This window comes from Salvelinus namaycush, chromosome 32, assembly GCF_016432855.1.
Source record: "Salvelinus namaycush isolate Seneca chromosome 32, SaNama_1.0, whole genome shotgun sequence".
Taxonomy (NCBI): Eukaryota; Metazoa; Chordata; class Actinopteri; order Salmoniformes; family Salmonidae; genus Salvelinus; species Salvelinus namaycush.
In genome coordinates, this window is record NC_052338.1 from 20,807,237 (window position 1) to 20,826,109 (window position 18,873).

General features: G+C 44.9%; 1 protein-coding gene across 1 annotated transcript in view; it reads left to right on the plus strand.

Annotated features, from left to right (window-relative positions):
• Positions 1 to 18,057, plus strand: part of LOC120027354 (enhancer of filamentation 1-like) — a 44,023-nt gene extending 25,966 nt beyond the window's left edge. The window contains exons 3-7 of the mRNA XM_038972268.1: positions 12,504 to 12,602; positions 12,879 to 13,034; positions 14,158 to 15,366; positions 16,236 to 16,325; positions 16,954 to 18,057. Of these exons, the coding sequence (XP_038828196.1) occupies positions 12,504 to 12,602; positions 12,879 to 13,034; positions 14,158 to 15,366; positions 16,236 to 16,325; positions 16,954 to 17,517 (2,118 nt within the window). The 3' untranslated portion in view covers positions 17,518 to 18,057. The remainder of the gene's footprint in view (positions 1 to 12,503; positions 12,603 to 12,878; positions 13,035 to 14,157; positions 15,367 to 16,235; positions 16,326 to 16,953) is intronic.
• Positions 18,058 to 18,873: the final 816 nt, after the last annotated feature.

Below are 18,873 nucleotides of genomic sequence, written 5' to 3' on the forward strand. Positions count from 1 at the left end.
CCTGTACTGTGCAAACATGCAGTCTCTGTCTGAAAGGGCACCCTATTCAATATATAGTGCACTACTTTTGACCAGGGCCCATAGAGCTCTGGTCAAAAGTAGTGCACTACGTAGGGTATAGTAGGGTGCCATTTGAGGCACACCAATAATCACACTCAGAACAGTCCTACCATTACTATCACTCCCCTCTCACTGATAAAGAGTTTACTAAGGGAACGGAATTAAGGCTTTGGTGAAAAGGTCAATTAAATAAGTCTATATGAATGTGCCTCGTGTCTACACGCTACAATGTATAATCAACTTGTTTGAGATTAAATTGAGACTGTGTCAACGTCGAAAAGTTCAATCTGTGTTTAGCAAAGTGGGGCCACTGCAGATTTCAGCTGTGTTCCTGAACACTGGCCATTAAAGAAAGCCGCAATGGATGCCTCTGTGTGCTCTGTGGAGTCCAGACAGACAGGGCTGTGTTGTTTTCTGCTGAGTTCTGAGTGACTCACTGATTTGCCAACACAGAGCTGTGCTGGGCCCAAATGTTACCCTATCCCCTATATAGTGCACTACTTTTGACTAGCCCATAGGGAATAGGGTGCCATTTGGGACATTGCCCTGGTCTAGGTTGATGAAGAAAGAGGCAGGCCAGCTCTGTTGTTGACTGGCTGAGTGGTTACTGCATTACTGGCTGTTCAGGTGTGGTGTTCTGGTTAATTAAGCTGGTTAAAAGGGAGGTTAGGGGGATTTCCTGGTTGCCAAGCACACACGCACACACAAACACACACACGCATACACACACGCGCGCGCACACACACACACACACACACACACACACACACACACACACACACACACACACACACACACACACACACACACACACACACACACACACACACACACACTTCCTCCTTCCAAGGAGTCAAATGATTATGGGCATTGAGGCAGACAGCCTCCTATACTGAGAATCCCCTCTCATATCCCACCAAAGCCACATGTCACAGCTGTGAAAGGACACAGCTTTGTTACTCAGGCAAAATGCAAGTTTAGCTTTAAAAAACAGATAATAAACATGTTGTACCACAGCGCCTCTCCTCTCTCTAAAGATCTATTTAACTGTACTGTATTTAAGAATATGAATATGTATATATAAATAGTGTGTAAATAGTATTTTTGTTGTCTCTTGGTGTCATTCCTATATCTAACTTTTTTTATTATTTTGAATTAAATGTAATATCTGTTTTTCTTGTCTATAACTGTTCTGTACTGTTCTGACATGCATTTGTACATTTTATGTGGACCCCAGGAAGAGTAGCTGCTGCATGTGCAGAAGCTCATAGGGATCCGGATAAACGCAACTAATTGTTTGTGTGTGTGTGTGTATGTGTGCATGTGTGTGTCTAGCATGCCAACCCCGCTGTGAAATTTCAGATTGGCGACTGGTTATTTTATATTCATGTGACGTAGGGCTTTGGTATATAAATGCACACTGAGGTTTGGCACTGGCTCTAGCTAGCTCTCTCTGGCTACTCAGTTTGATGCTGCGGCCCTGGCTGCCTGTCCTTGTGTAACCCTTCAGAGAGGGTGAGCTAAAGCGCCCCAACCACAGCTGCCCCATTCAAGGCCCCAGTGTTGGCCCAGAGCTGGCCCGAAGCTGGGAGCCATCCATGGGGCTCTCTGCCACACAAAGAGCCCCTCACAGAGGCCAGGAGTTGCCTTGCACCACCCTTTGTCACACTGGTGTTAGATGGCAGTTTTATCATCAGTCACTGGCCCTGGTTCTTCTGATTCTCAAAGGTGCGTCTGTTTCTCTCTCTGTTCAAGGCCCCGCCGAGCCTCTTATCTACTCCTACCAGGCCTCTTCCTCACATCCTGCCTCAGCAAGACAAGGCTCGCTCCTTCTATGGCCACTTCCTGTGTCTGTCTTATACCCACGTAGAGATCCTATCATTCGCTGATGTGGACTGTGATCAACAGTAAAAAACACAGTGTCACGTTCTGACCTTAGTTCCTTTGTTTTGTCTTTTGTTTTGTATGGTCAGGGTGTGAGTTGGGGTGGGCAGTCTATGTTTGTATTTCTATGTTGTCTATTTCTATGTGTTTGGCCTGATATGGTTCTCAATCAGAGACAGGTGTTTTGCGTTGTATCTGATTGGGAACCATATTTAGGTAGCCTGTTTTGTATTGTGGGTTGTGGGTTATTGTCTATGTTATGTTGCATGTTAGCACAGTGTTTATATTAGCGGTCACGTTCGTCTTATTCGTTTTGTTGTTTTTTGTTTAAGTGTTCTTCATTAAATATAGAAGAATGTATTCAAACCACGCCGCGCTTTGGTCCGCTTCTTACGACGATCGTGACACACAGTGCGACTGAGTTAATAAACTCCCACAAGTCACAGAGGATTGAGGAAGTGAACTGCTTGGGTAACTGAGTTGGCCGTTAGAGTGGAGGTAACCAGGTCAAGCTCCAATAAATGGCTTGTTTGTGAGGTTTGCAAGACATTGCTTGACTACTTTTGACCAGAGCCCTATTGGCCCTGATCAAAAGTAGTGCACTCTAGTATGGAATAGGGTGCCATTTGGGACGCAGAAGTATTTTCTCTCTCTAATCATGTGTGGGAAATGAATTATTCCTTCCTGTGGCGCTCCCTCCTTTAGACATGTGTCTGCTCTCTATTGTCGCCGCGGTGACAAATCACTGGCCTGTGTAATTTGACCCAGGGCAAGGTCATAAATCCCATTGTATCAAAGGGAATTGGTGTCCATGTTGGTGTTGGTGTCCATCATCCGCACACCAACAGAGATAGATAGAGAGAGAGAGACAAAAAGCTCTTTCTGCAGTGCCAAGGAGTAAGAAAGTGGAGAGAAAGTGTGGAGGGAGAAAGGGAGGACAGGAAATGCTTGTCTGAAAGGTAACTTCCATTTTTCCCGGTTTAAAATCTATGCTGACAGGGACAGCTAGTAGGTCACATTCTACGTCTCCCTTCTCCCCGCTTTTTCACTTTCTCACAAATCAAAAAGGACATCTTAATAATGAATAAATTCCTGGAAAGTAAACAGAAAATGGCCGTTCCATCATTAAAACTACCCCTATTAGTATAATTTCTGCCCATTTTGAGATTAACAAAGTCTTTGATCAGAGGGAATAAAAGATTATCCTTATTAGCGATGGAATCAGTGAGTGTGTGTGCATAAGTGTGTGTGTGAGGGCTCTTTTAACGCCCCTGGTAATGCCCAATCTTTACTTGGCTTTGACCACATGGTCACATCGTCATCATGGAGATGGCTGATCGAGGCCTCGTGGGATTGGCCACTTAATTACCTGCATTAATTAGTTTGCCATGTTATATAGGCCACCGTCGCTCTGAGCTGTGGAAGGGAACATTAGTGTTCATCTGAAGTGAACGTTGATGAGAAATAACCTATAATAACACTGTAAAGCTATATGACTGTGAGTCAGCAACCGCAGGTGCCCCCTTGAAACCAAGAGGACAAGGGTAGCATCCCAAATGGTACCCTATTCCCTATGTAGTGCACTACTTTTGACCAGGGCACTATGTAGGGAATAGGGTGTCATTTGGGACGCTACCCATGATTCAGCACGGCAGGTGCCCTCTGTAAACCAAGGTGCCCTCTTGAAATGCTATTATAGGAACTCTGCCACACCCCTTCCTTTTTGAGTGACACTTACGAAGAATAACATCACTAATGCCACTCTCTTACACGCTATTAGTCATATCATTAATAATGTGTATTGGGTGGCAACAGATTGAATTTCCCTGGTACTGACATGGCTCCCTGTGTGGCTTCTGCCCACCCTCAGTGACTGAAAGCTGAAACAACACCATTGTGTTGACAATTGCTAATGAGAAGATGGGGGGTGAAGGGATAGATGAAGGGGGATGAAGGAGGGGTGGGGGCGGGGAAGTTATATGAGAGAATGGTGGCTTTACTGTGTCAGCAGCAGCCACACACACACACATACACACACACACTGAGGAGTGGGTAAGGGCACAGTGGTGATGTCAGGACAAGGATGGCGATATAGGGGGGAATGGATGGATGGAATCACTCCATCCAGTTCTAACAGGGGTCAATGGCTGCCTGGCAATATGATTGTCACCATTAGGGTGATCTGGCCACCGTTGACATGTGTCATCAAGTCATCAGCATGTGAATGAGCAATGAAACGGTGTGAAATGACAACCTAGTGCGCCTTTCTGCACCTATGCTCACACCTTCCAGTGTTCACACACACAAACCTACACAAACATTCACACTCAAACTAGCTTTCTTTCAGAGCTGAAGCAGCACTGTCATCACAATGCAGGGTTAACTTATAAAGGTCAAAGTCGTAGTGAACAGTTGACAATTACATTTTAAATCTACTTAAAATACTAGGCTATGTATGTATTTATCAAACCCATGAAGTCATTGTTGGCAACATGACACGATGACTACCACTGAAATCATATGCGGGGAAAAAACCAACCTGTCCCAGCTAGAATCTGTCAGCACATTAAAGTAAATGTGGTGTGGGCTGAAAGAATAATGAGTCACTCAGTACTGGGTTGTTCTATCTCAACAATGCATGCAGCACCTTGGGGACACATTTTTGAACCTGATCCTTCTGTAGTCACCCACAGTCCTGTGTGACTAATCCATGATAGGCTCTTTAGGTGGATTCTGTCTGCATCCCAAACGAAACCCAATTCCCTATGGGCTCTGGTCAAAAGTAGTGTACTATTGTATATAGGGAATAGGGTGCCATTTGGGACAGATCTCATCACCTGAGTGGGAACAAGTATTTACCCAGTCCCCTGGCATATATGATGTCATCAGCACTCACCCACCAAGACTCTATTTTCTGATGCCGCCGTCCGCCTGCCCATCCCCGTAAAGGAACCAGTCAGGTCAATATTTACCCAACCACCATTAGGAGCGCCAAGTACCCCGGCAGAGCCCGCCGCAGCGGCAAAGCCTGCTGGGTAAACAGTGGGTGAAGATGGGAAATAAATGAGCAGTGTTTGTCTGGCAGTGAATGACAAGACCCCGTTATGGGAAGAGTGGAGTAGAGAGTGGCTGTCTGCATCAAGGAATGGCAACCTATTCCCTTTATAGTGCACTACTTGTTTTGACCAGGGCCCAAAAAGCTCTGGTCAAAAGTAGTGCACTACAAAATGGATAGGGTGCCATTCGGGACATAGCCTGACATGTACCTGTTGAGTAGCCAGATTGGTCACTGTGGTTTTCTGGCTTTCATAGGTACCATGTTAGCCATCTCTGGACTGTGTGTGAGAGAGGGTAACTCAAAAACAGAGATCTCCTTTTGTGCAATGCACATTCACTGCAACTTTCCCACACAAAGCCACGCCACAGGGAGTATAGGAACTACAGAGAAAGCAACAAGGACCTTTTAGTCCAGGACTTTCCTTTGTTGTTGTGTGAAGGGAAGCTATGCTGGTGTGTCTGGTTACACATGCCCTGGGAGCTTGTACCCAATCAAAGATACACGTGTGTGTGTGAGAAGAATAGAATGTAGCATGGCTATTGGTTCCCATGCCTAGACTTAGTAATAGGATCATGGCTTTTTTCAGTCTGTCATAGCTTGGTTGACTCACACTAACCTGTAGTGAGTAAAAGTTTAGTCTGTAGGTCCTACAGGGTGATGTACAGTTGAAGTCGGAAGTTTACATGCACTTAGGTTGGAGTCATTAAAACTTGTTGTTCAACCACTCCACAAATTTCTTGTCAACAAACTATAGTTTTGGCAATTCGGTTAGGACATCTACTTTGTGCATGACCCAAGTAATTTTTCCAACAATTGTTTACAGACAGATTATTTCACTTATAATTCACTGTATCACAATTCCAGTGGGTCACAAGATTACATACACTAAGTTGACTGTGCCTTTAAACAGCTTGGAACATTCCAGATAATGATGTCATGGCTTTAGAAGCCTCTGATAGGCTAATTGACGTAATTTGAGTCAATTGGAGGTGTACCTGTGGATGTATTTCAAGGCCTACCTTCAAACTCAGTGCCTCTTTGCTTGACATCATGGGAAAATCAAAAGAAATCAGCCAAGACCTCAGAAAAAACATTGTAGACCTCCACAAGTCTGGTTCATCCTTGGGAGCAATTTCCAAACGCCTGAAGGTACAACGTTCGTCTTTATAAACAATAGTACGCAAGTTTAAATTCATGGGACCACGCAGCCGTCATACCGCTCAGGAAGGAGACGCGTTCTGTCTCCTAGAGATGAACGTACTTTGGTGCGAAAAGTGCAAATCAATCCCAGAACAACAGCAAAGGACCTTGTGAAGATGCTGGAGGAAACAGGTACAAAAGTATCTATATCCACAGTAAAACGAGTCCTTTATCGACATGACCTGAAAGGTTGCTCAGCAAGGAAGAAACCACTGCTCCAAAACCGCCATTAAAAGGCCAGACTACGGTTTGCAACTGCACATGGGGACAAAGATTGTCCTTTTTGGAGAAATGTCCTCTGGTCTGGTGGAACAAAAATAGAACTGTTTGGCCATAATGACCATCGTTATGTTTGGAGCAAAAAGGGGGATGCTTGCAAGCCGAAGAACACCATCCCATCCGTGGCAGCATCATGTTGCGGGGGTGTTTTACTGCAGGAGGGACTGGTGCACTTCACAAAATAGATGGCATCATGAGGTAGGAAAATGATGTGGATATATTGAAGCAACATCTCAAGACATCAGTCAGAAAGTTAAAGCTTGGTCGCAAATGGGTCATCCAAATGGACATTGACCCCAAGCATACTTCCAAAGTTGTGGCAAAATGACTTAAGGACAACAAAGTCAAGGTATTGGTGTGGCCATCACAAAGCCCTGACCTCAATCCTATAGAAAATGTTGTGGGCAGAACTGAAAAAGTGCGTGCGAGCAAGGATGCCTACAAACCTGACTCAGTTACACCAACTCTGTCAGGAGGAATGGGCCAAAATTCACCCAACTTATTGTGGGAAGCTTGTGGAAGGCTACCTGAAACGTTTGACCCAAGTTAAACAATTTAAAGGCAATGCTACCAAATACTAATTGAGTGTATGTAAACTTCTGACCCACTGGGATTGTGATGAAAGAAATAAAAACTGAAATAAATCATTCTCTCTACTATTATTCTGACATTTCACATTCTTAAAATAAAGTGGTGATCCTAACTGACCTTAGACAGGGAATTTTTACCATGATTAAATGTCAAGAATTGTGAAAAACTGAGTTTAAATGTATTTGGCTAAGGTGTATGTAAACTTCTGACTTCAACTGTATGTATGGATTGGAATGCCAACAATGAGCACCTTAAATCACACTGGGAGGGTATTTACAGATCTCTCCCTCCCTCACTCTCTCCCTCCCTCCCTCTATGGGAAACATATGTTTACATTGCCAATGCAAGTGAAATGGATAAACAAAAGTGAAATAAATAATAAAAAGTAAAAAACAGTAAATATTACACCCACAAGTTCCAAAAGAATATAGACATTTCAAATGTCATATTATGTCTATATACAGTGTTGAAACGATGTGCAAATAGTTAAAGTACAAAAGGAAAAATTGATAAGCGGGGCGGAGCAAGTGAACCCAAGTGCAGACTCAGATGAGGAGACAGGGATAAGGTAACTAAGGTATTTATTGAACAGCGGGGGGAAGATGGGGTGGCCAGAGGAGCCTCGGGCAGGTAGCAGGGAAACAAGGACTGAGGCTGGGGCAAGGGGAGCGAGGGCAGGGTAAGCAGGTCCAGAGCGGAATCCAAGGAAGCCGTAGAGTGGGGGTCCAGGGCAGGGAAGCAGGACTGACGAGACGAGGGACAGGGGCCAGAGGCAGAGCGGACGGAATGATCAGAGATTACAATCTGGCAGCGTGGAAGTGGCAGGGTTGAGTATTTGTAGAGGTCTTGATTATGAAACAGGTTGCAGCTGGTGGGGATCTGCTCTGCCTCCAGCACACCTGTCTCCACTCACACAATCACATGCACCCACACATAGAGAAAGAGGGAGATAACACTGGGGGAATGGCAGCAGGATAGGGAGACACAGGATGAGAAGTAGAGGGTGTGGCAGGGGCAGATGTAACAAAAATAAATAAACATAAATATGGGTTGCATTTACAATTGTGTTTGTTCTTCACTGGTTGCCCTTTTCTTGTGGCAACAGGTCACACATCTTGTTGCTGTGATTGCACACTGTGGTATTTCAACCAATACATATGGGAGTTTATCAAAAATTGATTTGTTTTCAAATTCTTTGTGGGTCTGTGTAATCTGATATGGTCATACATTTGGCAGGATGTTAGGAAGTGCAGCTCAGTTTCCACCTCATTTTGTGGGCAGTGTGCACATAGCCTGTCTTCCCTTGACTGCCAGTTCTGCCAGTGCGGCCTTTCTCAATAGCAAGGCTATGCTCACTGTCGGAACATAGTCAATATTTCCTTAATTTTGGGTCAGTCACAGTGGTCAGGTATTCTGCCATGGAAGGTTTGGGAATCACTTCCATTCTGTTATGGAAGGTTTGGGAATCACTTCCTTTTAGGTGGTTGTAGAATTTAATGGCTCTTTTCTAGATTTTGATCATTAGCGGGTATCGGCCTAATTCTGCTCTGCATGCATTATTTGGTGTTTTACGTTGTAAACGGAGGATATTTTTGCAGAATTCTGCATGCAGAGTCTCAATTTGGTGTTTGTCCCATTTTGTGAATTCTTGGCTGGTGAGCGGACCCCAGACCTCACAACCATAAAGGGCAATGGGTTCTATAACTGATTCAAGTATTTTTAACCAGATCCTAATTGGTATGTTGAATTTTATGTTCCTTTTGATGGTATAGAAGGCCCTTCTTGCCTTGTCCCTCAGATCGTTCAAAGCTTTGTGGAAGTTATCTGTGGCACTGATGTTTAGGCCGAGGTATGTATCGTTTTTTGTGTGCTCTAGGCCAACGGTGTCGAGATGGAATTTGTATTCGTGGTCCTGGCAACTGGATCTTTTTTGGAACACCATTGTTTTTGTCTTACTGAGATTTACTGTCAGGGCCCGGGTCTGACAGAATCTGTGCAGAAGATCTAGGTGCTGCTGTAGGCCCTCATTGGTTGGGGACAGAAGCACCAGATCATCAGCAAACAGTAGACATTTCACGTCAGATTCTAGTAGGGTGAGACCTGGTGCTGCAGACTGATTTAGTGCTCTTGCCAATTCGTTGATATATATGTTGAAGAGGGTGGGGCTCAAGCTGCTTATCCCTGTCTCACCCCCCGGCCCTGTGAAAAGAAATGTGTGTGTTTCATGCCAATTTTAACCACACACTTGTTGTTTGTGTACATGGATTTTATAATGTTGTATGTTTTTCCCCCAAAACCACTTCCATCAATTTGTTTAGCAGGCCCTCATGCCAAATTGATTCTATAGCTTTTTTGAAATCAACAAAGCATGAGAAGGCTTTGCCTTTGTTTTTGTTTGTTTGTCAATTAGGGTGTGCATGGTGAATACGTGGTCTGTTATACGGTAATTTGGTAAAAATCCAATTTAACATTTGCTCAGTACATTGTTCTCGCTGAGGAAATGTACGAGTCTGCTGTTAATGATAATGCAGGGGATTTTCTCGAGGTTGCTGTTGACGCATATCCCACAGTACTTATTGGGGTCAATTTTGTCTCCACGTTTGTGGATTGGGGTGATCAGTCCTTGGTTCCAAATATTGGGAAATACGCCAGAGCTGAGGATGATGTTAAAGAGTTTAAGTATAGCCAATTGGAATTTGTGGTCTGTATATTTTATCATTTAATTGAGGATACCATCAACCCCACAAGGCTTTTTGGGTTGGAGGGTTTGTATTTTGTCCTGTAGTCCATTCAATGTAATTGGAGAATCCAGTGGGTTCTGGTAGTCTTTAATAGTTGATTGTAAGATTTGTATTTGATCATGTATATGTTTTTGCTGTTTGTTCTATGTTTATAGAGCCCAAAATATTGGAGAAGTGGTTTACCCATACATCTCCATTTTGGATAGATAACTCTTCGTGTTGTGGTTTGTTTAGAGTTTTCCAATTTTCCCAGAAGGGGTTACATTCTATGGATTCTTCAATTACATTGAGCTGATTTCTGACGTGCTGTGAAGGTGTAGGCTCAGGTTTTCTGGGTCTCTATGTTTTTGGTTGGATCGGTTTATCAATTTCTTTCTTAAGTTTTTTCATTCTTCATCAAACCACTTGTCATTGTTGTTAATTTTCTTAGATTGTCTGCTTGAAATGTTTTGATTTGATAGGGAAGCTGAGATGTCAAATATACTGTTCAGGTTTTCTACTGCCAAGTTTTACAGTGAAACATTTTGTCCAGGAAATTGTCTAGAAGGGATTGAATTTGCTGTTGCCTAATTGTTGTTTTGGTAGATTTCCACACTACTTTCCTTCCATTTATAGCATTTCTTAATATTATTCATTTCCTTTGGCTTTGATGCCTCATGATTAAGCATAGCTCTGTTCAAGTAGAGTGTTATTTTGCTGTGATCTGATAGGAGTGTCAATGGACTGACTGTGAATGCTCTAAGAGACTCTGGGTTGAGGTCAGCAATAAATTAGTCTACAGTACTATATGAGCTATAGGTGTACCTACCGTAGGAGTCCCCTCGAAGCCTACCATTGATTATGTACGTACCCAGCATCCGACAGAGCTGCAGGAGTTGTGACCCGTTTTTGTTGGTTATGTAGTCGTAGTTGTGTCTAAGGGTGCATATGGGGAGGGAAGGCTGTCACCTCCAGGTAGGTGTTTGTCCCCCTGTGTGCTGAGGGTGTCAGGTTCTTGTCCAGTTCTGGCATTTAGGTTGCCACAGACTAGCACATGTCCATGGGCCTGGAAATTGTTGATCTCCCCCTCTAGGATGGAGAAGCTGTCATCGTTAAAGTATGGGGATTCTATTGGGGTGATATAGGTAGCACACATAAGGAACTGTTTCTCTGTTGAGATCATTTCCTTATTAATTTCTAGCCAGATGTAAAATGTTCCTGTTTTGACTAATTTAATAGAGTGGGTTAAGTCTGCTTTATACCAAATTCGCATACCTCAGAGTCTCTTCTCTGTTTCATACCATGTCGTTTTGTGGATGGGACTACCATATCTTTGTAACCTAGAGGGCAACCATTGGATCTGTCTCCTTTATAACCATGTTTCTTTGATGAAGTCTGGGTCCCTGCTCTTTAGGCCAATGGCAGATGACCTCAAACCTTGTATATTCGAGGATGAGATATATCTCTCTCTGTATCTATCTATACCTCTCTCTTTCTTTCATTCTCTGTATCTCTCTCTGTCTCTCTCTCTCTTTCTCTCTCAGTCTCTCTCTCTTTCTTTCTCTCTCTCTCCACAGAGACATTCATCTTAGTCTGGTGGATGGATGGGGTCTAATGCTGGGGTTATGGATGCCATCATTCAGCTCATAACTTCTCAAAAAGAGGAGGTATTAGGAAGGCTACACAGGGACTAAAGAAGAGACCATAGAGATCTCAGTGTAGCCTCTGTGCATTCCAAATGGCACCCTTTTCCCAATATATAGTGCATTACTTTTGACCAGAGCCCTATGAAATAGGGTTCTATTTGGGAAGCAGCCTCTCGCTACCTCCCTGGAGTCTTTCTGTCTTTACAACAGGAAGCCATACGTATGGTTCCCATTTTCCAGCCCTGTCAGTGAACCCTGCATGTTCCAGTGTGGTGATGGTGGTGTGTCTATGGAGGGGGAGGAAGGGACAGGGAGAGAGAGGAGGGGGTAGCGGGATACAGGGAAGGGGGAAGAGCATTCCGTACATTCTTTTGTCTGTCTGACACAGCGAGGAAGTCTGGAGCTCGGAAGGCTGGGATATACAGGGTAAGAGTAGAGAACTGACAGAGGTATGGGAGGGAGAAAGAGAGATTGGGAGGGTGATTAACACTTACGGGAAAGAGAGAGGTGGAGGAATGTGACACGAGTGAAAAAGTGATGGAAAGGGAGGAAAAAGCGGTCTGTTCCTTTCTTTCTCGCCTCCCTTCTCCTGAGGAGCCAACGTGACACCCATGTTTCTGGGACGTCTGTTCTCTCGCAACACCACACCTCATGACAGCTCAGTCCCCTACTTCACGGTTCCGTGGCTGCATCCCAAATAGCAACCTATTGGGAATAGGTTTCCATTTGGGATGTACCCAGAGAGAACAGGGTCATATTCACTCGGCACCAAACAGAAGAATACTTAAAGGGAGTCCAGGGAGGGACTACCTGAACATTTCCAATAAGAAACGCTGGTTTTCGCTTGCCATTCCATTGTGCACTAATGAATACAAACCAATTATGGGAGCCAACTATTAGTCAGAATGACTCAGGGCCTGCAGTAACAAGTCATAGGACGTATGAGGGGAATTGTGTGTACTATGTGTAATTTGTAAGACTATCACTGTTGTGGAACTGTCATGAACCAGTTGTCAAGACAGAGGTCCCTAGTGTTGTTTCTTGTGTGTGTCCTGGTGTGGACAGGTGGTGACCCCAACACAAGTGGGACAGTCGTACGCCTACAGCCCTGGTCAGCACACCCAACAGGACCTCTATGACGTTCCTCCCATGAGACCACAGGGGGTAAGTGTCTCTACCTCTACACATAACATAGAAATTCTTATGTCAATCCATCAGGGAAAATCTAAAATGGCACCCTATTCTCTATGCAGTTAGCTACTTTGTATGAAACACTGAGGCTTTGTCTGACATGGCACCCCAGGGCCCTGGCCAAAAATAGTGCACTATATAAGGAACAGGGAGCCATTTGAGACACAGCCTCAGTGTTTTACTTTGCTATTTCTGCCATTCAATGTAATCTATGGTATGCTGATTTGGGAATGTCACTCTGTTTTCCAGGTGTATGACATTCCTCCTGGGAAAATTATGGGATCGCCTTATCCTGGACAACATTGCAATTCTCCGTCCCAAGGAGGAGTCTATGATGTTCCCCAATCCACTCAGATGGACCCCCGCACACAAGGGGTTTACGATATCCCTCCCTCTACGCAAAGGGTATGTCTGAGACCACTCAAACTACACAGAGAAACACTACCCACGCTGAGACCACATATAGAAGGTTTATAACCTGGTCATTCTACATTGTAATAAAGTCAAAAGGAAGCAGTAGCCATTTAGGTCCGGAAAATTGTACTGTTTATTTATTGATACATGCCCTAGTATCCCTCTTAATTGCCTGGTAATAAATGAATAATATGTCAAATTATCATATTTATGACATTTTCGTGGTTCCCTAAATGAAAGCGTTGCCTGCCAATAGTGTTCAAGCAAAACTCGCTGAGTAGCGTTCTCTCTGTCTGTTAACACTCCAGCAGGCAAGTCAAGGACTAAATTATTACGTCTCTGGGGATATATCCCAAATGGCACCCTATTCCCTATATAGTGCACTACTTTTATCCAGGCCCCATAGGGCTCTGGTCAAAAGTAGTGCACTTTGTAGGGAATAGGGTGCCATTTGGGATGTAGCCTGGCCCATTTTACATTACACCCTGGATACAGTGTTCTAGGCCCAGCCAAGGCTTAGGGCCATCAGTTTGTTTGTAATAACGTGAAATATGTGGGAACCCGTTATTTGCGTCGCTCCTAATTACGGTTGGGTTCGGGCTGTCTCGCAGTGAGGAGCAGATTTCAAGGCTGACTGAAATCACTTACAGCCCACTCTTTTTATTTATCCAGCTCCGCTTTCACGCTACGTGCCATTTACGTCACAATCCATATTCCACACTGTCAGGACAATGCTAGATGTTTATTGCTTGTGCGTTTTGCCATATTCAGGCTGATACTGAGTTATGGGGAAGGAATAGGAGACTGAGCATTGAGGTGTGCAAATATAGTATCAACTGAAACAGTCAGTTCTGTAAGTTCCTCAATATCTAATTGAAATAATGTGGTGCAAAGCTTGTTTGTTATTGATATGGTAAGCTGTATTTCTGTAGCTATGACTCATTGTTGCATGCTGGTTGATGCGCTGTCTACTCCCCTCCTTACTGTAGGCTGTCATTGTAAATAAGAATTTGTTCTTAACTGACTTGCCTAGTTAAATAAAGGTTAAAAACATTTTTTTTTAAATACTGTAGTCTATGAGGCACTCAACCAAACGCTTGTCTTTTCCGTACAGGTGTACTCTGTGCCTCCCTGCCGGAACACCCCAGCCCTCCAGGAGGGGAACTACGATTTCCCCCAGCCTCTCAAACAACACAAACAACAGGAGGGCATCTACGACGTACCCCCACCCACCCTCACCAAACCCTCCCCGTCCCCCCAGTCCAATTATGACTTTCCCCCCAGCTCCGAGCCAATTGGACCCCACCACCTCCAACGCCCTGTCGCCAGCGACAACGAAGGCATCTACGATGTGCCGCCCCCCGCCCACCAGCTCTCAGGGGCGGGGCCTCGTGGCGATCTGTATGATATCCCCAGGGGGATGCAGCAGCCCCCCTCCCAGCACCGCTCCACCCCCCAGGAGAGGGACAGGGACAGGGGGAAGGGCCAGGGCGTATATGACATCCCACCTGCTCTGGGGGACATGACAGACGGGGTGAACCGCCTGTCCTTCTCCAGCACCGGCTCCACACGCAGCTCCATGTCCACCTCCTCCACCTCCACGGTCTCCAGCGCTGAGGGCCGGCTGGCCCTAGATGTGGACCAGGCAGTCCAGAGGCTGTACCGCCTGCAGCAGGCCGTGGAGGCCTCTGTGGGGGCCCTGCAGACCCTGGCCTCCTCCTCCCACTGGAGGACTTACCCCTTCATGGAGCGCCACACCAACGAGGTGCGCACCGTGCTGGACAGGGTGCGGGCGGCCCTGGCGGACTTTGTGGTATTTGGCAGGGGTGCTGTGGCCAACGCCACAGCCCTGTCGGACCCCAGCCTGCACAGTAAGCTGAGGAGGCAGCTGGGAAGGCTGGAGGACTCCCAGCAGATCATCCTGCAGACCTACCAGAGCCTGGAGAACTGCGGCTGGGCCCTCAACGCCCTGGCCACCTCCAGCAGCACCAAGCACCAGATCAAGAGTGACAACCTGGACCGCTTCTTTATGGTGTCCAGGACGGTGCCCGACGATGCCAAACAGCTGGCCTCCTCCGTGGGGGGTAACGCCGAGCTGCTCTTCAGGCGGGCGCCAACCATGGATGGGTCCTCCTACCCCAGGGGGGGCACGCCAGAGGAAGCCGTTATCCATCCTCTCACCTCCCCGTCCTCGGACAGCGACAACTACGTAGGCCAGACCAAGCCCTTTCCTGTGCCCTCCAACCAAGACAAAGGCAACATGAACAATAGTGAGAAATGTGTGAAGAGCTGGATGGAGGACTATGACTACGTCCATCTGCAGGTATGTTTGACTCTGACTCTAGCCTGACCTACCACACAGATGTTACATTTACTGTACATAAAACGTTGGTCATTAAGCAGACACTTATCCAGAGCGACTTACAGTCGAGCATTCAATTTAGATGGTAAGACAAACGGTAGCTAGGTCAAATGTTAGCCCCTCACATCACCATATAATCCCTGATCTATGCGTGAGAGTTTAGATGTGAATCACTAGATTCCTATACAGTGTCTTAGGTGTGTTGACACAATATTTAACCTTTGAGGGAAACGCTGATCAGGTGGTGTTGAGCATGCTAGCTGCATTATCAGTACATTCTTAGATAAAAAAGGTGCTATCTACAATCTAAAAGGGTTCTTCAGCTGTCCCCCATAAGAGAACCCTTTAAAGAACCCTTTTTGGTTCCAGGTAGAACCCCTTTGGGTTCCATGTAGGACCCTTCCTGCAGAATGATTCACATCTTTCCACAGAGGGTTCTACATGGAACCCAAAAGAGTTATACCTGGAACCAAAAATGTTTCTACCTGGAACCAAAAAGGCTTCTCCTTTGTGGACAGCCAAAGAACCCTTTTGGAACCCTTTTTTCTAAGAGTGGGTAAAGGCAGGCTGTATCTGCCTGTTGGGTAGTCCCATCTGTTCATCCAGGAAGACAACAGATAGATTAGAAAGGAATAACTAACATACACATGTTTTACTGAGCATCAACATGTAGGACTGTATGAGAGGGACTATGTTTTCAATCCTAATCTGAGTAGCAGGAATAGTATCCCAGGTTATGCATTGGGAATTACACGTGTACCTACCCTCTGCTGTTTGAATCTGCTGCTTTGGTTGGTCTTCTCCTCAGTCACACTCTTGTTTCTCCTCAGGGCAAAGAGGACTTTGAGCGGCAACAGAAGGAGCTCCTGGAGAAAGAGAACATCATTAAGCAGAGCAAGGTACAGCTGGGACAGGAACAGGTAAAGACTTCTTTCCTCTTTTGGCCAGTCTGGGCCACCATACTTAGTCATGCATATTCATATATTAGTATTGTTTCTATGCACTAGATTTACAGTATTAAAGGCCCAGTCCTCAATTTGAAAAACAACAAAATGGTTGCTCCGCCCACATTGGTTTTCTATAAAGCTGATAGATGTGGGCAGAGAAATGTATCCACTCTCAAACAGACTTTTCATACTGTTCACATAATTTATCGAACATACAATATTATTCAAACACTCACAGACCTTTCCTTCATGGGTTCAGAGACAGTGCCTACCTCCTAGAGTAGAGCAGAGCCAGGAGGACACATCTGGCCCACTCTGACAGAGCAGTCAAACAGACTGCCATAGAACAGGAGATGGACCTTTTCATTCCTGTGATCATGCAGCAATTATGTTATGCTCTCTATGGAAGAAGAATGAGAATTCCATATGGCTTGTACTAACATGATGAAAATGATATGTAGGGATGTATTTTCATCATGTTTATTGTGTACATTAGAGATATCCGTCTCCAAAATACCACACAGTTTATCTAGATGTGTACATTTTAAGACAATTGTCGAAATGGAAACAAAAATATTGATCAGACTCTTTCATGTCATAGATGAACCAGTTCAAACAGTTGGAGCAAGAGGTGATCAAACCAGTGGAGAATGACATCACGCAGTGGATCTCCCAGCAGCACCCGACAGGCCCCTCCTCCTCCCCTTCAGACTCTTCCTCCTCTCCCTCCACTTCCCTGGCTGGTGGCGGGGCCCAGCTGTGTGGGCGGGACCGTCAGCTGCTGGGCTTCTATGCGGAGCAGTGCCAGCAGCACTTTGTCACGTTGCTCAACGCAGTGGACGCTTTCTTCGGCTGTGTGGGCGCCGGCCAGCCGCCGCGCATCTTCGTGGCGCACAGCAAGTTCGTCATCCTCAGCGCCCACAAACTGGTGTTCATCGGTGACACCCTGTCCAGGCAGGCAGCCACGCCCGAAGTGGCCAACAGGGTGATGAACTCCAGCAACGTGCTATGTGACCTGTTGAAGACAGTGGTGGGAGCTACCAAGACGGCCGCGCTGCACTACCCCAACACAGCCTACGTGCAGGACATGGTGGACAGAGTCACAGATCTCTCACACCACGCTCAACAGTTCAAAGAACAGCTGCTGCAGATGGCTGCTTTGTGATAGTTTGCGTTGTCATTTGTCACTTCCTGGTCTATTTCACCACAGCAACCTGTTTATATACCGTATATACAGTATCTATATATATATATATACAGTATCTCTCTCGCTATATATATATATATATATATTGCTTATTGTTAATCTTAAAAGTACATTTTTGGGCTGTTGTAAATAGTATCGTTTTATCTGTTCTGTAAATATTAGGCTCTATTTTTGTGTAGATTGTTTTATATAATTAATTATGATATGAATATATAGATGTGATATCTGTGGCTTTTTAGGGTTACTTGGACATGTTTTCTTAACATTCCAATTTCATATATTATAAAGCAACTTATGATGATGATATGTCCGTTTTTTTTTCATTTTCACCTGTAGATTGTTGAGGCACCGTACCGCTGGAAATGACAGTAGTACTTTGTGTAAATCGTTTGATGTCGTACTTCTTTTATTGAAAGCGGTAGGGTTCTCAACAGACAAAGTAAAGGACTGTTCTTACCCATATGACTGTCTTTTTATATATAAAAAAAAGAACTGCTGGAAGACTAGCTGGCTCCACTTTGTTTGCAGACAGTGCACATGACATGACATAACCATGCGTTGTTAAAGCTCACCAACCTATGTTATCTCACACACACACACACACACACACACACACACACACACACACACACACACACACACACACACACACACACACACACACACACACACACACACACATCAGAGACATTATTAACTGGATACTGTACAGCAGTAACTAGAGACCAAAATGGCTGAACTGGTACACAATATTGGCACCAACAGTGAAACTCACAGCTAAAGCCTGGTATTCATGTCTTACATTCACCCAGTGCTGGGTGTGGTGGAAATAAATAAAATGGATATGATAACGACCGGATGGTAAACCGCTCACGTTTTCACATACGGACGAAGATACTAGTCATGTTTGAATATAAATGAGAACGTAACAACAGAAATGTACGGTATGTTGAGTAGACTTGGAATTTTTAGAATACTTAGTAGTAGATGCAGTCAATCATGTTAACATCAAGATAAGTACCATCACCTTCGCTCTTATTCTCCTGGATCCTCATGTTATTTTCCATGTCATATTCAATGAAGATTTTTTAATACCATCTAAGCCTCAGATGGGACGATTGAAAGACGGGGCTAAAAGGATTTTACGGTAAGCGGGGCAGGGCCAGCGCAAAGGAGTCCATCCATGCCAAATGATCAGTCTTAGTTAGCCTGTGGAACATCCTTTATGGCATAGTTAGGAAGGTGGGAGAGGGGGACAGAACATCACGTCCTACTGGTCTTGATCTGGAAACTATCTTTAGCATTATCTCTTTT